General features: G+C 39.8%; 1 protein-coding gene across 1 annotated transcript in view; it reads right to left on the bottom strand.

Annotated features, from left to right (window-relative positions):
• The window catches only part of lats2 (large tumor suppressor kinase 2), a 71901-nt gene that overhangs the window by 6764 nt on the left and 40437 nt on the right, over positions 1 to 24700 (bottom strand). The window contains exons 4-7 of the mRNA XM_072263054.1: positions 20303 to 20435; positions 12582 to 14194; positions 9231 to 9813; positions 3976 to 4158 (exon numbers count right to left, since the gene is read on the bottom strand). Coding sequence (XP_072119155.1) covers positions 3976 to 4158; positions 9231 to 9813; positions 12582 to 14194; positions 20303 to 20435 — 2512 coding nt within the window. The remainder of the gene's footprint in view (positions 1 to 3975; positions 4159 to 9230; positions 9814 to 12581; positions 14195 to 20302; positions 20436 to 24700) is intronic.

Below are 24700 nucleotides of genomic sequence, written 5' to 3'. Positions count from 1 at the left end.
CATAGGAGGTTAGCGTGCAAAATTAGAACAAATGGTATTGGGGGTAGGGTACTGACATGGATAGAAAATTGGTTGGCAGACAGGAAACAAAGAGTAGGGATTAATGGGTCCTTTTCAAAATGGCAGGCAGTGACTAGTGGGGTACCACAAGGCTCAGTGCTGGGACCGCAGCTATTTACAATATACATTAATGATTTAGATGAAGGGATTAAAAGTAACATTAGCAAATTTGCAGATGACACAAAGCTGGGTGGCAGTGTGAAATGTGAGGAAGATGTTATGAGAATGCAGGGTGACTTGGACAGGTTGGGTGAGTGGGCAGATGCATGGCAGGTGCAATTTAATGTGGATAAATGTGAGGTTATCCACTGGTGGCAAGAACAGGAAGGCAGATTACTATCTGAATGGTGTCCAGTTAGGAAGAGGGGAAGTACAACGAGATATAGGTGTCCTTGTTCATCAGTCACTGAAAGTAAGCATGCAGGTACAGCAGGCAGTGAAGAAAGCTAATGGCATGTTGGCCTTCATAACAAGGGGAGCTGAGTATAGGAGCAAAGAGGTCCTCCTGCAGTTGTACAGGGCCCTGGTGAGACCACACCTGGAGTATTGTGTACAGTTTTGGTCTCCAAATTTGAGGAAGGACATTCTAGCTATTGAGGGAGTGCAGCGTAGGTTCACAAGGTTAATTCCTGGGATGGCGGGACTGTCATATGTTGAAAGATTGGAGCGACTGGGGTTGTATACACTGGAATTTAGAAGTATGAGTGGGGATCTGATTGAAACATATTATTAAGGGATTGGACACGCTAGAGGCAGGAAACATGTTCCAGATGTTGGGGGAGTCCAGAACCAGAGGCCACAGTTTAAGAATAAGGGGTAGACAATTTAGAACGGAGTTGAGGAAAAACTTTTTCACACAGAGGGTTGTGGTTCTGTGGAATGCTCTGCCTCAGAAGGCAGTGGAGGCCAGTTCTCTGGATTCTTTCAAGAAAGAGTTAAATAGAGCTCTTAAAGATAGCGGAGTGAAGGGATATGGGGAGAAGGCAGAAAAAGGGTACTGATTGTGGATGATCAGCCATGATCACAGTGAATGGTGGTGCCAGCTCAAAGGGCTGAATGGCCTACTCCTGCACCTATTGTCTATAACACACAGCAGCTATAAGGAGACAATACTGGCAGAGACGATAGTCCAAGATCCCTACCATGTAGTTGGGAATTAATTCTGTAAAATCATACTAACAGATTTGGTCAAGTTTTTGTACAAGTTTGTGAATTGACTTGCTGTGCATGACAAGCCATTTCATTCCAATGAAACATGAAAGAAGATGGCGAGCTACCCAAGATCAAAGAACCAGTGCGGGAATGAAATGTGTATTCACACAGAGGATTTAATACAATTGGATGTACAGATCGACCTTCACTAATCCGGCACCAATGGGACCTGAGGAGTGCCGGATTAGTGAAAATGCCGAATTACAGAAGGATCACATTAAGCATAATCAGTGCCAGATTATCAAAGGAACCGGATTACAGGTAGTCGGATTAGTGAAGGTTGACCTGTATAAATTATTTTCATTTGAAGAATCTGAATTTGGTTTTCTGCAAAAACTGATTATTTTTACGAAGACTTTGATAAGTTACTGAATGAGATTTACTTTGTCTAAAAGTTGTGATGTTGGAGAACTGTGAAAGGAGTTAAACTGTGTATATGTAATTTTTGAATTTGAATTTAAACATAGATGTCCTGCCTGGAATGGAAACTGAAGATAACTATAATACTTAAGAGTATGAATTATATTTGGTTTTCTAACTAACTAGGGATAAATAAAAAGGAATGTTTAGTCTGTAAACTTTTAAATTGGGAATAACACCAAATCTAATTAGTTAGAGAGATTAGAGTAATAAAGGATTCTCACTGATTCTAATTAAAAAGGAATTTGTCTTGGTTTGATATCTAAGATTTGGAACCTAAAGTGAATGGTGGCATTTTGAATTGTTCTTGCTCATGTAAATATTTTGTACATGTTTTGTACATGTTTTTTTTCTTTTAAACAAACTTTATTTCCAGAAGTGTGTGGTTTCTATTCACTGCCTTCTTCCGATACCTAGAATCTTCTGATGGCCTACTATCACCTAGCGTAATTTGATTTTCTCAAAGAGTGCGGCAACTAGTCACATGTGATAAGACTGGTGCTACGTAGGTGTTTCACTTGGGTTTGAAAAACGAAGTTATCACCTCAGACCAGATGAAGAGGTAACGGTATCTGTCTCACAAGTAAGTATTTGACTTGAAACGGATCTATTTGAAGCTGATTTCCAAAGCTGAATGTTACACTTGGACAGAGTCCCTTTAGGTCATGTTAAAGCAAAACGCAGTGATGTCATCATCAATGCTGTGCAACAGATACATACACACACACACACACACGACCAAGAATGAAAACAACCGACCTCACATTGGAAAAACTGTATTGTGCAGCGCATTTAAAAATAATTTCCATGTTATTATATACCAGTTCACAAGGCTATATCTACATAGTTAGTATCTACATAAGAACAGCCAGTGAGATTAGGGAACCAGAGAATAAACAAGGGGCTCCTATTAAAGAAAAGGTAAGTAAAGAATATTGAAACAAAATTCATACAAATATAGAATAAATACAGGGATATTATAAATTGTATACAAGGTGCAAATTCTTACAATGTATGGTACAAAAACTGAGTCCGTTGGTAAGATGACAGGGCTGGGTGGGGGGGGGGGTCCAAAATATAAACCCTGTGATGGTGAGAATATGGCAATAAATTTAAAGTCAGGGTGCTATATAATCTGAACATCCAGGTTGGCAACGTTCTCATGCACCTGCAGCTGTTGACCTTATAGATAATTGCAGGGTCTAAGAGTAACATTGAGAAGTGAAGACGGTGCATTTTGTAGGTTGCACACAGCACACGTTGAAATCATAGAACTTTAGTGTTGGAGGGAGTGAATGCAAAATTAAGAGTACATTTCCAGCATCTGTAATTTTTTGGATTTCTACTTAATTGGGAGAATGAATGTACAAGGTCAATGAAGCGGGTCGCACCACAATTTCACACATGAAAGCATCTTCTTTATATCTAACCCTACCAAGCTCCTGTGTGAGTATTAAAAATATATCAGCTTTCTTTTCTAGAAAAAAATATTCAATAAGCTTCTGGGGGAAAAATGTACATTCCAAAAGGCAGGTAGTTCTGCAGGATGAGACTATTTATTCCTTCAGGACAGCTGAAATACATGTGATAAGAAGTTGATATAAATTACAAATTTTTAAAAAAGCATGTACTTTGTGTGCTGAAATTATAGAGGTTGAAATTTTTAAGCAATGCAAACTTTCAGTTATATGCTCATAAATGCATTCCACAGGTATACCTATTTAAATAGGAGGGCAAAGAGGTGTGGGATATTGACAGCTTGCAGATTTACTGCAGTACACATCTTTGCCAAAGAGACCTGCTCTGAAACTTCCTCCAAGACTACACAGAGCTACAGATGAATATTCAGCAAAAGATTTCCTGGCCGAGAGAGTTCCCATTCCCAGATCTTCAATCAATGAACTTCCAGGAATAGCTGCGGCTCTATCTCAGAAACGGCAAAGCCTGGGAAATCATTATTTTAGTAGGGTTTGTGGCCATTCAGATTCAAATTTATTTATCACATGTATAACAAAACATATCGTGAAATGCATTGTTTGTGTTAACAATCAACACACCGAAGGATGTGTTGGGGGCTGCCCTTAAATGTCGCCACACATTCCAATGCCATCATAGCACACCCACAATGCTTGGCACAACTACACAGAACACAACAAAACAGCAGATACATAATATTCTAATGGATGCAGTCAATCAGAACAGCTGAGGAAATTCTCCCCAATAATTTGATGCTATATTTTTCTTTCAAAAGTACACCAACATCAAAAAAGACGTGATACTTACCTTTTCGTACCAGAACCTCAGGGGCAATGTAGTTTGGAGTTCCGACCAGTGAGTGGGCCAGGCATCTTTGGTGCTGTCGGGCAGCCCTCTGTTCAAGGGTTTTTAATCTATCACCACACTTGCAATCAGACAAGTCTCCCCAAAGATCACTTGGCTCCATGCTGTCTTGTCTGGCATGGCTCCCTTTTATAAAGCGGAAAATAAAACAGATGAAATCAAATCAACTATTACTTTTTATACGAAAGAAGAAAATATTTAGCTTCTTAGCTTTTAGAGTCACAGATTGTCACAATGTAGAAACAAACCCTTTGGCCCATCAAATCCACTGAACATCAAGCACCCAATTACACCAAAAGTACAATCATCCCATCTTTCAAACAGTTCTCCCAATTTTCTCTTCATCCCATTGCCCACCAAATTCTACCATTTACTTACACACTGGGGCAATTTTCAGGGGCCATTCATCCGCAACCCCCAAGCTTTTGGGGTGGAGAAGGAAAGTGGTGCGCCCAGAAGAAACCCTTGCATGCAAATTCCACACTGATAGACCCAGAGGCCAGCACTGAACCTAGACTGCTGGAAACGTCACTGTGGCCGTCCTATTGATATCTTACTAACTTTAGTTCTTTGGCCGGAACTTCATCCTCAGCAGTAACATGTTCAAAATATAACAACAGAACATTGGAATCAAATTTCAAAAGAAGAGTACAAGGATTTAATTGGAACCCTCACTGTGCTCCACTTACTTGATCTTTACCACCCTCTTAGCTTCCCTATGTCCTCTTCATAACTTATTTACATCTTTATGGCCTCAAATTTAGTACCATACTTTGTCTAGTTTTTCATATAATGTGAGTCAAGAATCTGTTGGACTGCAATTTTTACAACTGTATTTCATATTGCTTACCCAGGCCAACATGTTGTTACTCATAGGAACGCATAAATCAGAAGTAGGAATAGGTGGTTATTTATGATATAGTCCTGAAATTCCTGCGTCTTACGAGAGTCATGGCTGGAGTGCCAAGAAATTATGAAAAATTCAAATTCCTGTTGGTAAGTTCCAAAACAACAGCAGCAAAACCTCAAGTTCTACAATCAATTCAGTCATTACCTTTTGTCGCATTACAGTTTTATATAAAGGAGATGGGTGACAGGATAGCTCAACAAAGCTCAAGGAACCCCCTTATTTTTCAACTAGGTGTTTTGCAGCTCTCCAAACTTAACAACCAATTAAACAAATTTCAGTTATAACCAGACCTTCCATTTTGCATCACCTCCTCCAATTGACAAACATTCAGCTCTGTCTTTCAGCTGATAGCGCCACCACCATTCTCTTACTATTACTTTGTCATCTTCACCACCTAAAGTATGTCTGCTTACTAACTTATCCTGATTCTAATTCAGTCATTGGTTTGAAACATTAGTTCTGTCTTTCTCATCACAGGTGCTGCCAGTCCCACTGAGCACTTACATTTGCTTGAGGTTCAGGGGAAGACCAGGAGTAATGCAATCTGCGATCAATTGCTGGAAGACGTCCATGTTAGGAATGGATCAGAATTTATCTCCACATTGGCCTAGTGACATGCTTCAAATTAGCTACAATGGATGTGTTAATAAGTAGCAAATGCTAGAGTGGAAAAACAAGTTCTGTAAGTACTCATATATTTCATTGAAGACAACTAATTTATCTTTATCTTCAACATACTGAGGAGGGAGACCTAGTTAGGTGGATTTAAAATTGGTTCAAAGGGAGGAAGCAGAGGGTGATGGTTGAAGGTTGTTTCCTGGACTGGGGGCTGGTAACTAGCGATGTGCCGTAGGGATTGGTGTTGGGACCCTTGTTATTTATTACTTATATAGATGGTTTGCATGCAAATACACTTGGCTTAATCAGTAAGTTTGTGGGTGACACAAAATTAGAAGGTGTTGCTGATAGTGAAGAAGGTGATATTGTAGTTTACAGAAGGATCTTAATCAGTTAGGAAAGTGGACCTAATATTGGCAAATGGATTTCAATACAGATAAGTGTGAAGGGATGCAAGTTTTAGAAAGTCACACCAGCGTAGGACTTATGAATGGTAGGGCATTCAGGAGTGCCATGGAACAGAGGGATTTAGGAGAACAAATTCAAAGTTTATCACAGGTAGATCAGGTGGCGATAAAGGCACTTAACACACTGGCCTTCATCTGTCAGGCATTGAAATATTATGCTGTAGCTGTAAAAGTTGATGTTCAGGCTGCACTTGGGAGTACTGTGTCCAGTTTTGGTCATCCTGCTGTAGGAAAAATGCAGTTAAATTGGAAAGAGTGCAGAAAAAATTTACGAGGACGTTACCAGGACAAGTGGGTCTGAGTAATATAGATGGGTTGGCCAGGCTGGGTCTGTATTCCTTGGAACACTGGAGAATGAAAAGTGACCTTATAGAAATGTTTAAAGCTATGACAGGCACAGATAAGATGAACATCGACAGTCTTTTCCCCAAGGTAGGGGAGTCTAAAACTAGGGGACACGAGTTTAGAGGGAGAGGGAAAAGACTGAGGGGCAACTTTCTCATGCGGAGTGTGGTGATCGTGTGGAATGTGGTGCCAGAGGAAGCGGCTGAGGCAGGTACAATAGTATCAGTGTACTGTACATGGAGGGTGGGGTTTAGAGGGGTATGGGCTGAATGCAGTAAATAGGAACTAGTTGGGTGGCTAATAAGGAAGTTGGGAAGTTTCCATGCTAGACGGTGATGAGGCCACATTTGGAGTACTGTGTTTAGTTTTGGTCGTCCTGTTATAGGAAGAATGTGATTAAACTGGAAAGAGTGCAAAAATGATTACTACTTATTCTGACTTCTTCCCCCTTCCTTTTCAGTCCTGATGAAGGGTCTCAGCCCGAAACATTGACTGTTTATTCCCCTCCATAGATGTTGCATGACCTACTGAGTTCCTCCAGCATTTTGTGTTTCACTCTGGATTTTCAGCATCTGCAGAACCTCTTGTGTTTATTACAAGGAAGTTGCCAGCACTTGAGGGACTGATTTAGAGGGGGAGGGTGGACTGGCTGGAGCTTTACTCCTTGGAGAGTAGGATACTGAGGGATAAAATCATGAGGGGCATACATAGGATAAATGCTGTTTTTTCCAGGGAATCAAAAACTGGAGAAGATAGTTTAAGGTTAGAGGTGAAAGACTTAATAAGAATGTAAGAGACAACTTTCTTTTAAAACAGCAGATGATAGATATATGGAACCAGCTGCGAGAAGGGATGGTTGAGGCAGGTACATTACATACATTATGTGGACAGGATGTTGATGACAAGAGCTTAGAAAGATATAGGCCAAGTGCTGGAAAACAGGAATAGCTTGAATATTTATTTTAGACAGCACTGACAGATATGGGCTGAAGTGACTTTTTCTGTGCAGTATGACTCTATGACTCTAAACCATTTAAAGCTAAAGCAGGGGTCAATCCTCCATTTAAGCCCTGCTTTTGCATTTAAAGTCTGTAAATTCTTTTCCACAAATGATATCAAAATGTGTGTGCACTTGCCATAGCAAATGCAGATTGTACTTGCCCAGTGACCTGCTATATCTCCAGATTATATACATTAGAGAATCAAGGAAAAATATCTGAATTAAATGCAACTGAACTTTTGATAAAATTCATTCATGTAGCAACACGCAATAGAATTTCATTAATTTCACCATCTTGATGCCATCCTCATCAATATAAATCTCTTCACACTTCTGGCAGCTGTTTCACAGCAATCGGGGTAAAAAACCTTTCAAGATATTTAATCACAAAAATAAATGGCTCCAAGGCTAATTATAGTCCCCTACTGTTACTTAAATCATACAGCTCAAAATCAGGCCCCCCAGCTCACCACATCTGTACCAGCCATGAATACCATTCTATCCCCATCAGAGCTTCCAACACTCAGTCCAAGTGCTGATCTAAATACTTATTAAATGTTGTGAGAATATCTGTCACTACCACCCCTCAGGCAATGCAGTCCAGATTTCAACCATCTTCTGAATAAAAATCTTCTATCCTCCTTAATCTTCTATCCCTCACTTTAACCTAATACCATCTGGTTACAGTTTTTTTTTGGTATCCCCAATGTAGCTGAATTCTATTTAAAAGATCTTTTATTCCTTTGTCCTCCTTAACCTTCTATCCCTCACTTTAAGTGTCCTCCTTAATCTTCTATCCCTCACTTTAACCTAATACCATCTGGTTACAGTTTTTTTTTGGTATCCCCAATGTAGCTGAATTCTATTTAAAAGATCTTTTATTCCTTTGTCGAGAACAACAGTTCTCCTGTTGCCTGCTTCATAGTACAGCAAAATAGAAAAAAATCTTTCTGATAGATCCATTGCTCCTCTGAATTCCAGTGCCTTTAGTATAATATGAGCCCAGAAATACATAGAACCAACTCATATCAATTTCAGATTCACTCACCGAATATAAATATACTATTTATATTTGCTTGGGCATTCATAAACAAGAATCAGCTTCCAATGCTTTGAAAGGAGAAGCAAACATCTACAGTATATAAAAATAAAGACTAGAGGTCATTTTGTCAGCTTATCTTCCACAACCAATAAACAAGGAAAGGGCTTAAAGTCAACAAGCTGAACTGATGTGATCTCAGTATGATCACTTTTCTTTCTGGATGAAAGAGTTCTCAGCAGTACATTGTATCACCTCATATGCTTCATCTTTCCAAATCTACAGACAACATTACAGACTTCATAAAACATTCATGGCGTACCTTTGAAAATACCTTAGGTTTAGAAATCCCTGCTGGTAAATCTGACTTATCTACCAAACTCCGTCTCTGAAATTTGGAATGAGCACTGTCGAGTACAATACATAGACATGACTAAATATTGCAAGTGCTGTTAGCATTCAGGGATGTATTTGTAGGTAACTGCACATCTCCCTCACTCCTGCATAACTGAGAACACATAGAACATAACAACCCAATGAACCCTGTTCAGCATCAGCCTACAGGAATTTGAACCACATCACACAAACTGGATAATATTTCTGATCCTCTCTCCAAGCAGTAAAGATGGAAAATTCCCCTTCTACAAACTGGCAAAGTTATTTAACCAGAGCATGTAAATGAAGCTTCAGGGCAAAAGCTGATACTCTGCTGTCAATTGAGGCACAATATTACCAATTTTACAAGCTGAAATCAAATATACAAAAAGCACTATTATGAATATTCTAGTGAAAACGTTAAAAACTATTAGCAAGACTTACCTTTCTGATAGTATTTGGAATCATGTGTCCATCTGAACCCAGTACAAAGACCAAAGTCAGTGAGCTTAATGTGTCCATCAAGATCTATCAGGATGTTATCAGGTTTAATATCTCTGTGAATAAATCCCATTTTGTGGACGCTCTCAATGGCTAAAGTCAGTTCTCCAATATAGAATCTTGCCAATGATTCTGGAAAAACTCCCATTCGTATTAAGAGACTCATCATATCTCCACCAGGGATGTAATCCATCACGAAGTATAAGCTGTCTTTATCTTGGAAGGAGTAGTAAAGCTTCACCACCCATTCATTGTCAGCTTCAGCCAGAATGTCCCTTTCAGCTTTCACGTGAGCCACTTGATTGCGACTCAACACATCTTTTTTCCTTAGAGTTTTCATTGCATACAGAGCATTGGTGTCTACTTTTTGAGCCAGGCAGACCTCCCCAAATGCACCGACTCCCAGAGTCTTAATTTTTACAAACAGGGATTTGTCCATTTTTGCTCTTTTCAATCTGTTGTAATTGGATTCTTTCTGATTAAGCATTTTCCTCATCTGTTCTTGTTCAGCCACGGAGAGTCCTGCCTTTGGAAGTCATATATTACAAATTAATAAAAATAGATGAATTGTACTTGGGGAAGGAAAAAAACTTAACTATGCAAAAGAACTGAAAAACTACTTGTGAGTTTTGACTTTCAACTTGTCCACGAAGTACACACTGACAATTGTAAAATTAGCCAGATTGCTACCAGCAAGAAAGTGAAGCAACATGGATTATCAGGAATGAAACTCCAAAGGGAAACAATTTAACATCTATGTAGCATTACTCTGAGATTCATTAATTCTTCCTGTGTATATGAACATTGCACAGGATGACTTAACCAGATGAGGAGGGGTTGTGAAAGAAATGTATTTACCAAAACTTTCATAAGGAACTACCATACAGTGCCCTATGATTTTCTAGCCATTTCAATACCATATTTTTCTGTATCTTACAAGTGTTTGTTGTCAGTGCAACTACAATAGCCACAAAAATGTTTTTCCCACTAGATTTTCTGAACACTCCTGCCTTTTGAAGGAAGGAAAATAGAGATGTCTGGTGGTACAGGCCACACCAGAAGTACTCTGTAGCCATCAGTGTCCTCACCCATGTAGTACAGATATATCTACATTTATCAGAGTGAGAGTGTTGGTTTGATTAGGTCTGGATACTGTAAGCAAATTAGAATGTAGCAAAGGTTTTGCCAGTATCTAGGAATTACAATCAGCTGCCCATCAGCAAAGCAAGAAGTTAACATTAACTGGATGCAGCAGGAGTATAACATGCTCCTTTTATGAAGTATAACTTTTGTGGAGTTAAAAATATTCCTGAAGTAATAGATTATGCTCTAATGTATTTCAGATAATCTCTGAAAAGAAGCACAGACTCCCCACTGGCTCTGGTGCCCTCCAATACAGATTAGCCACATATTCCACAGTGTTCTTCAGTTTAAGGTAGGTAACATGCAAGCATGCACTACCACGGCCAAGTCACTGCTGCGTCACATCACCGAGTATCGATTGTCAATGAATGAATAAATGACAGATTGATCCTCATGGGCGTCTTTTAAAATCAGACCCATGTGATTCAAATGCAAACTGGCTCACAAAGTAACAGGTTTCTCTATGTTGTTCGTACTGTGTGATCTAGTTTATTCTCCTGTGGCTCACTATTTAAATCTCTATGAACATGAGTGAGTGAAAGCATGCACTTTGCAACATATCACCGCATCTAAAAATTTGCAAGGTGGCTATGGTTTGTTTTAGTGTCTAGCTCCATTTGCTCTGAAACACCATTTCTCTTAACTGATAACTGTCTGAAACCAAACTAGATTGTTTTTGATCATAGGATTTGCTTTTGATCACATCACATGCAATCACAAATATGATCTATTTTTATTTCTGTATCAATATTTAAATCCCTCCTGTCTAAGCCTATCGGATGCTGAAGTCCTCATCCACAACTTTGTGACAACATATACCTTGTTCTACTCTCTGAGCTAAAACTCCAAAACTCACTCCCTGCATCCTAACTCCGCCCCCCCAACACCCAAGACCAGTGTCTTTGATAGCTTTCACCAATTCTCAGTTAACTCAATATTAAAATTATTACGTGGCTGTACATTTTCTTTCTCCAACCTCCTCCAGCCATGTAACCATAGAAGATATTGCTGTTCTTTCATTTTTGGACTTGACCATTCCAAATGTAATCATTCATGGTTTTCAAGACCTAAACCCTAGAATTCACTCTCTAAATCTCTCCACCACTTTCTCCTCCTTTAAGAGAGTGTTTAAGATCTCTCTTCTTAACTAAACTTTTCATCATCTGCCTTAGTGTCTCCCAATATGGCTTGGTATCAAATTTTATTTGATAATATCCTCAAGAAACATCTCAGGATATTTTGTTTTAAAAGGCACAATAGCAATGCAAGTCATTTTGGGTTTATAGACAACTTTAAAAAGTAAAATTGATATGATAATGGCTCTTCTTTTTTTGGCAGCAAAATATATTGAAAATGAGAGGAGAAGGGAAAGCAACTGAAATTTGGGTACTTCCTTGTTTCCAGAATTGTTTCTACCCCCATTCTCAAAATTTCTAGGGGTTAAGGATTATAAGTAAAAAATAACTTGACATGCAAGCTCTGTTTCTGTTGAAATGGACATTTTCTCCTGCATCTTGGTGTTTAAGACAATGGTCACCCTGCTACTCCTGACTAAGAAGGCAACCTAACCCAATCCAGGTTTTCCCTCTATATCCCATTGTCAAATCCACGCCAGACCTTAACCAATGAATTTCAATGATACTCTCACCACAGTGATTACAAGGCGGTTAGAGCAGTTTACAATCATTAAGGATTTTGTGAATAGATTGTTGCAAGTATTTTAACTTTCAACTTGTGCCAGTCCTGTTAGCCAGAAAGGATTCAGGCATCAGACTGCTAATACATGTTATTATTATGCAACAGTTAGTAATGTTAGAGTGCTCCTTCTGATTTAAAATGGACAAAGCAATTGAAGGAATCACTATAGAAGGCAAAGATTGCTCTGTTAAATGCAGTACACCGTGGGAAGTATATTTTAAGTCATGGTCAGTCCTTGTAACTCACAAAACTGAAAAGGTTTTGCCCTGTGTCTGTGATTGTGTGGTGGTGCCAGAGGCCACTTACTCTCATTCCCCATCTGCTGGCGGAAGTCAGTCAGTGACACTACCAAAGATTATTCCCTCCCAGAAACATTTTTCCAGCAGAATAATATCCCAGTCCCACAACTTATTTCTGCAGACCAGACATGTTTTAACAATTAAAAATCAATACCTTTGACATCTCTTGCTCCAACTGCAGCCTTCTGTTTAATTTTTGTTGGTATGTTTTCATTATATTTTCTACATGTTGTTCCATGAAGAATTTAAAAGCAAAAGGGGAGTAGCTTTTAATTCTCGATTCTCTCTTTTCCTCATCTTTGTTGTTTTTGCGAACTGGTACAGGAGATGTTTGAATAAGTTTTTTGTCCTTTCCCATCTTCTCTGATTTGTTTGGCTTGCTATTTTTCTCAGATTTTTGATTGCCGATACTTTCAGTTTCATTGCATGTCAAACTTTGAATAGCCCGAATATTTTGGTCCACACCCATGCATAAACTATTGGCATCAAACTGCTCTGTGCTGTTCTGAAGTAACAAATGTTTTGGATATGGTGGTGGAGGGCATCGACGCTCTTTCACAGAGTAATCATCAGGCTCCAGGGGATAGGCTACAGCCCCACCTACTGCCAATGGCTTCTGATCCATTGCATCATTGCTATCTGTGCCCTGAGTCTGTAACCATGCTGGATGTAAAGGTGCCACAGCTGTCTGAGGCTCAGGCCTTGGAACTCTAATGCTCCTCACTGCTTTGAGAATAGGGGTTGATGTTACTGCTGTAATAGTATTGGTAGTGTTAAGAGATGGATCTGTTTTGTTCGTCTGAACTTGTCTCACAGATGGTGATGTCTGCAGTTTATTATTGAATGAATTAGTTCGATTTGGAATTTTGGCATCTGGCCTCAGGTGGCCGGCTGATCTTGGTAATGTCTCCAGCCCAGTGTTCTGCAGGGAATCCCTTCTCATTGGAGATGGTACCTGCCAATGCTGTACCTGGGAAGAGTTAATATCAAAAATCTCCATGTTCAGGCTATTTCTTGAAGGTGTCATCATATTTGGGGCAAGTTCAGGAAAGTCATTTCCAAATGCTGGAGCAACACCTGGCAACATCTGCATTTGAGGCGATGTAGGACTTTGTTGTCTGTGGTGGGACTGTGGTAAGTATAGAACTGTTGGAGACTGTTGGAAGGTGAGCGTGGCAATGCCTTGAGTGACATGATTTTTATTCTGAAGGCTTCCATAACTTCCCTCTTGTTGGATCTTATTTTGGAAAGATGAGCTTCTTTGGACAGGATAACCTAAAGAAACAGCGTTGTCTCCTTGAGCTATTAAATGCTGCCTGATATAATGAGGATTATTTGACACTTGAGAGCCTTGTAGTGCAATTGTTTGGCTGCTGTGATTTGAGAGGTTGTAACTAATCATTTGGAGAGTTTGGCCTGTCTCACCTTTGGCTGAATATGCTTTCTGTTGATGTTTAATATCACAAGCTATGGGTGGGAATATATTATTCGATGGAGGATTCTGTCCACTCATTGTAGGGTGCTGTCCTATAGGGGAGCACCTCTGTCCAGGATTGTTAGCTGTCATGGCTTGTCCAGTTGCAACTAAAAAGTTAACATTAGATGTATTTGCAAATTGCCGTGATAGTTCATTATGTATACTTCCACCCTCAGCTCCAGAATCTGCTGCTTCGTAAATTGGATTTCCCATCTGATGATAGGCAGACAAAGAGTCGTTTGATCCTTCGAAACTTGGTCTATGATCAAGATGTGGTCCAACACCTTTTCCTTAAAGTAAACAAATCATAATATTACTATCACAATGAGTTTCCTGCACTAACGCAAAACATTATGGTTAAAAACATGGCAAAAAAAATCATATTCTACTCTGCGCTATCCTAGATTCCTCCTGGATTAAAAATAATGGACCCACTCAAGATTATCAAGTCCATTTAACAACGGCAACTAATACATATGTGGCACTTTTAATGGAAAGCACTCCCAGGCATTTCATGGAAATACATTTTAACAAATTTGACTATCTACAAAGAGACTTTGAGGTAGATGACCAACAGCTTCATTGAAGGGTGCAGGTTTTAATAAATGCACTGAAGGTGGAAAGACCAATAGAGAAATGGTGAGATTTGAAAGGAGAATTCCAGAATTGAAGGCAGAGTCACCATTAGTGGAATGGCTAAATTCATGAATGATTATGAAAGCAGGAATTCAGGAACAGTGGCACCTGAGGGTTATGGAGCTGCATGAGATTACAAAGCTGGGAAGAGTGAGCCATATGGGCTCTGAGAATATGGGTAAGGATTTTAAAATCATGTCCTGTCAAGGGCTAATGTAAGTCAACGAATATGGAGTAATGAACCACCCAAACATTGCATTTTCTTTTCAACGAGGAGCTGAATATGAGACAATAGACAACATCCAAGATTTAACCCATTTATTTTCTCAGTCGATTTAATTGATTTTTGTGCTCTTATGATATGGAATTAAAAACTTGGGAGGAACTTAAATTTTGATTACTGATCAATAATTGCTACTGATTCTGTATTTATGAATACATTAATTCAAGCTGTTTAAATACTATCCTAAGACCAAAAAGACAGGAAAGCAAAAAGCCTGAAAACATTGGCAAAGAAATCTTGTGCAAAATTAAGTGAAATTTACGATTCTTCAAAATAAACTGCATTTTTTCAACACATCACATTTCTCATCATACGAGAAAGTCATGCATTATTTCTGGCTTTGTATAAGCTTTGTCAAAGTTTTTAAACTCTTCAGCATCAGGATATCAGAGCTTTATAAGGAACACTTATAGACAAGGCAATCACAACTTTCATTTCAATTAAGTTGCTTGAAGGAACATTGTGAGCAACTTAGAAGACTAATACACTAATATCTAAATTGTTGCTTTGTTCTTCATCACAGCTGCATAAATTGAAAATCTGCCCATTAATTCAAAATGGACAAAGGCAAAGAGACAACATTAGAAGAAAAAAATAAGTTTCTCCTTGTTTCATATAATATATATAAATAAAAAACACTATGATATTCTTGCCTTTAGGCTAACAACACCTTCTTAGGTTACAGCTCCACAATAGCATTTCCTTCTGGCAAAAGAATTAGCAAATTGTGGGAGGCAATCTCATGCAAGCGGCATCTTGTCCTGGGTCAAAAGCACTTCAAGCAAAATTGCTGGACAGCTATTGTAATTAGCCACTAAAGACAATTTCTCTTGAGGCCAAATCCAAATAGCCATCTCTGCCCCAGAGACATCTAAGAACAAAGAAGATTGAAACAGGAATGCCCATAGGGCCTCTCACAACTTTTCCTGTTATTCAATAAAATTGTGGGTCACCTTATGACATATACATTCCTGCTTAATCCCCATTTCTCTTTGCATCCAGAAGTCTATGAAGCTCATTTTCCATGTTAGAGCTTTCACAACTCTGAAGTGAAGAATTCTACAGATTTACAATCTTCTGCAGAAAAAAAATATTTGATTCTCACTCCTAAACAACCACCCTTACCCCAATACTGAGCTAACCCTTCTGATCTCCCCCTCCTCCAACCGATTCTAGATTCTCCAGTAAAAGGAAATTGTTTTTTGGCATCTATCCAATAAATCCTTCACAGAATCTTAAGTCTTAATGAGATCCTGCATGCTACAAGCCAAACCTTTCCTTCTTCCTTCTCAGGAGAAACCTCCCATCCTAGAAATTAATCTAATGAATGTAGACTGTGCTGACTCTAATCATATTTATCTTTGGCTAATTTAGTGTATACTGGGAATCAGGCCTGTTTTCCCATCATAGCTTATTACACAATAACTCAAGCAGTCTCATTTTATTATAGAACATAATAGGTGCTGAGAACCTATGTAATGATACAATTAACAGATATACCGCCCAATGTTACACCTGAACCCAAAGGGGACCAATATCCTGGCGGTAAGGTTTAATAGAGTTGTTAGGGAGGGTCTAAACTAATTTGGTGGGGGGCAGGGGGATGGGAACCAGAATGATAGAGCGGAGGAGGGGGAAAACAGAAATAAATCTAAGATAGTGAGCAGTAAAGATGTCAGGAAGGACAGGCAGGTGACAGGGAAAATTTGCAGCCATTGGGATGAGTTGCATTGCAATAAAGTTGCAGTGCAATCAAAGCAAAAAGTACCAAATACTGGTCTTAAGGTGTTATACTTAAATGCATGCAGCATAAGGAATAAGGTGGATGATCTTGTCGTACAGCTACAGATTGGCAGGTATGATATTGTGGCCATCAGAGAGACCTGGCTAAAGAATGCATGTCTCTGGGAGCTGAACGTCCAAGGATACATGGTGTATCGGAAGGATAGGCAGGTAGGCAGAGGGGGTGGCGTGGCTTTATTGGTAAGAAATGATATTAAATCATTAGAAAGAGGTGATATAGGATCGGAAGGTGCAGAATCTTTATGGGTTGAGCTAAGAAATCGCAGGGGTAAAAAGACCTTGATGGCAGTTATATACAGGCCTCCTAACAGCTGCAGTGATGTGGACTACAAATTACAACAGGAAATAGAAAAGGCTTGTCAGAAGGTCAGTGTTACAATAATTGTGGGGGATTTTAACATGCGAGTGGATTGGGAAAATCAGGTCAGCACTGGATCTCAACAGAGAGAATTTGTAGAATGTCTGCGAGATGACTTTTTAGAACAGCTTGTTGTTGAGCCCACTAGGGATCGGCTGTACTGGATTGGGTGTTGTGTAATGAACCGGAGGTGATTAGAGAGATTGAGGTGAAGGAACCCTAAGGAGGCAGTGATCATAACATGATTGAGTTCACTGTGAAATTTGAGAAAGAGAGCCGAAATCCGATGTGTCGGTATTTCAGTGGAGTAAAGGAAATTACAGTGGCATGAGAGAGGAACTGGCCAAAGTTGACTGGAAAGGGACACTAGCGGGAAGAACGGCAGAGCAGCAGTGGCTGGAGTTTATGCAAGAAGTGAGGAAGGTGCAAGACAGATATATTCCAAAAAAGAAGAAATTTTCAAATGGAAGAAGGATGCAACCGTGGCTGACAAGAGAAGTCAAAGCCAAAGTTAAAGCAGAGAGCATACAAGGAAGCAAAAATTAGTGGGAAGACAGAGGATTGGAAAGTTTTTAAAAGCTTACAAAAGGAAACCAAGAAGGTCATTAAGAGGGAAATGATAAACTATGAAAAGAAGCTGGCAAATAATATCGAAGAGGATACTAGAAGCTTCTTCAAGTATATAAAGAGTAAAAGACAGGTGAGAGTAGATATAGGACCGATAGAAAATGATGCTGGAGAAATTGTAATGGGAGATAAGGAGATGGCGGAGGAACTGAATGAGTATTTTGCATCAGTCTTCACTCAGGAAGACATCAGCAGTGTACTGGACACTCAAGGGCGTCAGGGAAGAGAAGTGTGCGCAGTCACAATTACGACAGAGAAACTACTCAGGAAGCTGAATAGTCTAAAGGTAGATAAATCTCCCGGACCAGATGGAATGCACCCTCGTGTTCTGAAGGAAGTAGCTGTGGAGGTTGCAGAGGCATTAGCAATGATCTTTCAAAAGTCAATAGATTCTGGCATGGTTCCAGAGGACTGGAAGATTGCAAATATCACTCCGCTATTTAAGAAGGGGGCAAGGAAGCAAAAAGGAAATTATAGACCTGTTAGCTTGACATCGATGGTTGGGAAGTTGTTGGAGTCGATTATCAAGGATGAGGTTACGGAGTACCTGGAGGCATATGACAAGATAGGCAGAACTCAGCATGGTTTCCTTAAAGGAAAATCCTGCCTGACAAACTTAGTGCAATTTTTTGAGGAAATTACAAGTAGGCTAGACAAAGGAGATGCAGTGGATGTTGTATATTTGGATTTTCAGAAGGCCTTTGACAAGGTGCCACACATGAGGCTGCTTAACAAGATAAGAGCCCATGGAATTACGGGAAAGTTACATACGTGGATAGAGGATTGGCTGATTGGCAGGAAACAGAGAGTGGGAATAAAGGGATCCTAATCTGGTTGGCTGCCGGTTACCAGTGGTGTTCCACAGGGGTCTGTGTTGGGGCCGCTTCTTTTTACGTTCTACATCAATGATTTGGATTATGGAATAGATGGCTTTGTGGCTAAGTTTGCTGATGATACAAAGATAGGGGGAGGGGCCGGCAGTGCTGAGGAAACAGAGAGTCTGCAGAGAGACTTGGATAGATTGGGAGAACGGGCAAAGAAGTGGCAAATGAAATACAATGTTGGAAAGTGCATGGTTATGCACTTTGGCAGAAAAAATAAATGGGCAGACTATTATTTAAATGGGGAAAGAATTCAAAGTTCTGAGATGCAACGGGACTTGGGAGTCCTTGTACAGGATACCCTTAAGGTTAATCTCCAGGTTGAGTCAGTGGTGAAGAAGGCGAATGCAATGTTGGCATTCATTTCTAGAGGAATAGAGTATAGGAGCAGGGATGTGATGTTGAGACTCTATAAGGCACTGGTGAGACCTACTTGGAGTACTGTGGGCAGTTTTGGGCTTATTTAAGAAAGGATGTGCTGACATTGGAGAGGGTTCAGAGAAGATTCAGTAGAATGATTCTGGGAATGAGAGGGTTAACATATGAGGAACATTTGTCCGCTCTTGGACTGTATTCCTTGGAGTTTTGAAGAATGAGGGGGGACCTCATAGAAACATTTCGAATGTTGAAAGGCATGGACAGAGTGGATGTGGCAAAATTGTTTCCCATGGTGGGGGAGTCTAGTACGAGAGGGCATGACTTAAGGATTGAAGGACGCCCATTCAGCACAGAGATGTGAAGAAATTTTCTTAGCCAGAGGGTGGTGAATCTATGGAATTTGTTGCCACAGGCGGCAGTGGAGGCCAAGTCATTGGGTGTATTTAAGGCAGAGATTGATAGGTATCTGAGTAGCCAGGGCATCAAAGGTTACGGTGAGAAGGCGGGGGAGTGGGACTAAACGGGAGAATGGATCAGCTCATGATAAAATGGCGGAGTAGACTCGATGGGCCAAATAGCCGACTTCTGCTCCTTTGTCTTATGGTCTTATGTTAAGCTATTGAAAATGTAGTTATATTTAACCATCATTGGTTCAGGAACAGCTCAGGGATTCAGGAACAACTTCTTCCCCTCTGTCATCTGACTTCTAAATGGACAATGAACTCATGAACACTACCTCACTATTTTTTTTAATTCTTTTTTTTTGCAGTACTTATTTTAACTTAACTATCTAATAGACATATATATGCATACTGTAATTCAGTTTTCTCTATATTTATCACATATTTCATTGCATGGCTGCTGTAAAATTAACACATTTCACAACGTATGCCAGTGATATTATACCTGATTTTGATAGAGCCAGTCAAAAAATAACCTGTGTAGTGAGAGCTTATGCGGACAAGGTTCTTAATGAATGCTTTGTATCCATCTTCGCAAAAGAGGGAAATACTGCTTATTTTATACTTAAAGGAGGAAGTGTGTGAATTATTGCATAGAATGAACAATGGGAGAGAGAGGAAGTATTACGATTTAATACTTACTGGAAATTGCCAGGAATGGAAAAATTTGGCTGAGGTTGTTTTCCTTGGAACAGAGGAGACTTATTGAAAGAAATTATGAGTGGCTGAGAAAGATATCTAAGAATGATCATTTTCCCTTAGCAGAGGGGCAAAACACACTCACACACACCTATACACATACACACAATTACAGGTGGAGTATTAGAAGGGTAATGAAAAATAGTTCTTTTCCACTGAGAGGTGGTGTCAATTTGGAACTCACTTCTGTGACTCATCACTATAAAAACATGAATATGACTTTAACAAATCACTGTTAAATTCACTGGTCTGAATTGTTGCTCTGGGTTTACCTGGTGAAGTCTGCTTAATAACTCGTACGATTTGTTCAGTCCTAGGGTCCAGATAACCCATCTTGCTTATGTAGTCCAGAGCTGCTTCTATGCTTCTGCTACCAGTCTGCTTCAGAGCTCTGATTGCCATTTCCTAAAAACAAAATCCGTTTAAGAAAGTATAAATAAAATAGAAATTTTAGATCAAATTGACAAATAATAGTTATAAGTAGGAGATATTTACGTAACAAAGTGGCTGGGTTTGTAACACTTGTGACAGCTACAATCTTTTAGTTTGTGGTTTGGGTAAACTCTCCTACAAGACAGAACTAGATGGTACTCTTTTTCCTCCCAAAAAAATGTGACTATTTATAACCTATGGCAGTACTGTAAGTGTTATGCTCACAATATTATTTCAGCAGAAATATATAACAACAAAGTGTTAAAACCCGAAGGGAGGAGAAACAATTATATATGCATTGAGGGAAAAAAAGCATCGCCAATGCAACTTGCACACCTGTTAAGAATTATTCTCAAAAACCATGCATTAATCAGTATATTTTTGATTGAGTTATATACAATGAAAAACAAGAGAAAATCTGCAGATGCTGGAAATCACACACAGACACACACACACAAAAACACCCTCCCCCCCCACCCACCCACCCCCTGGAGAAACTCAGCAGGCCAGGCGGCATCTATGGAAAAAAGTACAGTCAGCATTTCGGGCCGAGACTCTTCGGCAGGACTGCTGAAGGGTTTCGGCCTGAAACGCCAACTGTACTTTTTTTCCACGTACAATGAAAACAATTTTTGATGCAGAGTCCTATTTTCTATATTTTTAATCCCTTTTTCCTCATCATTTTTCTTCGCCACTTCTAAAGATCAACAAGTTTAAGTCACAGAGACACAGGAGGTTGCTCTTTGTCCTATTGTGCTTACAGTGACTAGTCGACATACTTAGTTCCACTTAGCAAATATTTATTTCCAAGAATGAGAAGTCTGCATTAGAAACTGAAGAAATAATATCCAATGTATTCCCTGTGTGCTCCCATCTGTGGGCAGAAGAGCCAGAAATTAGTGCCAGACGTATACCCAATCAAGAGCATCCAGTGTAAGACAGAGAATGAGTGATCGAGAAGACCCGCTGACCAACAGTTTTCTCATCCTAGGACTTGATGGCTACTAACAGCTAGACCAGACAAACTGATTTATCAAGGAGCATGCCTGGAGGCAATCACAAAGATCAAATGCAATTATAAGACTGCAAATCAATGGCTTAGTAAATTTCGGCACTTCTATAAAAAGCATGTGTAATCTTTCTGGGAAGCCTGTTTCGAAACCACCTGACAAAATTTCTGGCCTCCACAGGTAAGCAGTTATGCAAGGTGCAACCATTCACTAGAATATGATAACCTGCAAACAATGGCAACGTTAGAGTCACAGGTTTCAACTGTTCTGATTTCACAATTCATGGACAGCACACAAGTTCGTAGATGCACAACCTTTACACACGTCCATATCTAGCAGTCACTGCTCGGAAAATTGTAAGTCTACCTCCTCTTAACTGTGCTTTCAATAAGAGCATTTATACCTTGCAAACGACAGTGCATGTGTCTGGGTAACTGTGACTAAGTGAGAGAACAGGATGAGATGAAAGAGTAAGGCGATGATTACAAAAAGCCTGGTGACTATTCCATGCAACAAAATACTGCAAACTCAAAGTAGAAATGGTGTTCTTGAAATGGTAATTTTTTTCTGGAGTGTTTTGCAAAGTATACAACAAAATTTACATTGATCTTATATTTGAAGCTAATAAAGTATTCAGAAACAATTTGTCACTGATCAAGTTTATGTGTACTTAAATACGGGTTCTGTTATGATTATAGTTCAGTCTCCAAGGAAGCTGCAAGACAAAGTTGCAAAGTCACTGAGTAATGTGGAATTATGCATGCAAATTCCTGTAATTTGCCCACAGTACCCTAGAAATTAAAGAGATAATATAGAATCAAAATATGACACATTAACCCTTAATAAACAATTATTGTAAGTACTATACTCTCCTTGAATTGATTAGCTCAGAAGAGTGAAACTCATCTCCTTCCTGTTCTGCTATACTGTGTACAGCTGAAGTGTAAAGGCTACCCCATGTGAAAAGAAACTATTGCACAAATCAAGATTCAGGACCTATGATTGGACAACTCTGACAGCGATAGATCAGCTATCATTGCCCGGGCAGTCAGACACTTCCACACCGATATTGCTCCCACTGTTTGGAGATGGGTATACCTTCTGAAAGGGCAAACTAAAAGAACAATGTTGCCTTCACAGCACAGATGTCGCCATCAAGAATAAATTAGTCTGGTCCCTGACCAACACCCAAAGCAGAATTAGAAAATGCCTTATAATCCTTCTACAATGTAAGAGACATATTAAGATTAACAATGCATACTCTGAGCTTGAAAAATTCAAGGTCACATTTGAAAGGAACACAATATGATCCTCCTGGGTAATATCAGTGCCAGGATGGGAAAAGATGCAAACTTCTGACAAGGAGTGACCGGCAAAGGAGAAGTAATGAAAGCTCATTCTAATAGAGTCCTGACAAAATGCATGAGGCACAACTTTGCTATACAGTCGGCCCTCCTTACCTGCGAGGGATTGGTTCCGGGACCCCTCGCAGATACCAAAAAGCACGGAAGCTCAAGTCCCTTATTCAACCTGTCTCAATGCTGTGGAATTTAAGGACCCAGCAGAACCCCGGACCTTATTTAACCTGCGGTGGGCATTAGGACCCGGCGGCGGAGCTCTGAATCTGCAGTGTTTTTGTTCACGAAAATAATCATGATCGCGATTTAAAATTAAGTGGAAATAACAGTGATTAGAAAGAAGTGAAACGCCATTGGTCATTGGAAAGGCGTTAGACTACAGTCGTCTAATCGGAACAACTTTAAAGCATAAAATGAGACAGGCCCTGCCCGATTAAAGCTACAATTATTACTAAGCAACGCAGTGGTTTAATTATTGGGTTTTGGAGTTTTGGGTTTTTGATCCTCCACATCAACCCAGCAGGGATAGAGAGCGTGCTCGGGAGTGGTCTGTCACTGGATCAAACACGGGAATTTCTGTTCCCCAGCCCGGCGCTGAAACATATGTTTCTTAGGTATTTTATATGCATAGAAAGATAAAACATATACTATACACTAAGACAAATGTTTGACTAACTGACACTAAATAATACCGGATGTACCTGTTCCAACTTACTTAGTAAGAGAACTTCCAGGTTTTTTTCGATCCCGATCCACGATAACCTACGCACATCCTCCCGTATACTTTAAGTCATCTCTAGATTACTTATAATACCTAATACAATGTAAATGCTATGTAAAATAGTTGTTATATTGCATTGTTTAGGGAATAATGACAAGAAAAAATAAGTCTGTACATGCTCGAACAGCAAGTGCTGGAAGAGCACTTCCGGGTCTTCTCGATTCACGGTTGGTTGAATTCGCGCATGCGGAACTCGCGGATAAGGAGGGCCGACTGTAATCAACATCCTGCTTTATCAGAGGGTCATAAAATATCAAAGCAACATGCCCCCTACCCCACCAGCTCATGTCCTGGCACCTGATAGTTCGTACAAGTGAAAGCAAAGATGCCCATATCATCCACACCATGATGGTCATGGTAACTGCTCCCTGCTCAACAGCTCTAAAGTACAAGCATAAGCAGAAGCTGCCACTGAAAAAAACCATCAGTGTCATAACTCACAAGGATCTCACAAAAGTTAACTCTTCTCCGGCAGTACCTCGCAGAAAACCTGTTGACTCCCAACTAACTAAAGCCACAGGTTGTCCACACCCATTGAGTCCACCATAATTATTGTCAATGTAGAGACTCTTGGCTTCTCTACAAAGAATGGTATGGTGAGAATGACCCAGAAGTTAAGGAACTAAATAAGCACGAACACAAGTTGTTACTGGATTGGAATCTCTATCACTTCGCACCCAAGTCACAGGCCCAGCTGAAAACCCATAAACTAACGGTCAAGTAGTGGGCAGAAAAAGGCCCTGCAACTCACTGACATGCATGACACACATGGGTTTTCAGTGTTGTCAAGTCCATCTATGGTCCATCAATTTGAAAAGTTCACTAACCAACTGAAGGTCAACTGGATCTTGGTGCACCATATCCTAACTGAAGCTCTAAAACACTTTGGTGAATTGCCTCATTCACCAAACCTCAATCTCATTGTCCACAAATCAGGAGCAGGATATACTAGGGACACCACAGGAATGCCATAAACAAGACCATCTTCAGGAAAGGAGACTGATGTGATTATGGAACCCTCAAGGGGTCTTCCTTCAATCATCTACAGGAAAAAATAATTGAGGGCCTTCATAAGCAGCTTGCCCTTAG

Source organism: Mobula birostris, chromosome 7 (genome assembly GCF_030028105.1).
Source record: "Mobula birostris isolate sMobBir1 chromosome 7, sMobBir1.hap1, whole genome shotgun sequence".
In the NCBI taxonomy this organism is placed as follows: domain Eukaryota; kingdom Metazoa; phylum Chordata; class Chondrichthyes; order Myliobatiformes; family Myliobatidae; genus Mobula; species Mobula birostris.
The sequence above is the reverse complement of the archived record's forward strand: the minus strand, read 5'-3'. Positions and strand labels throughout refer to the sequence as shown.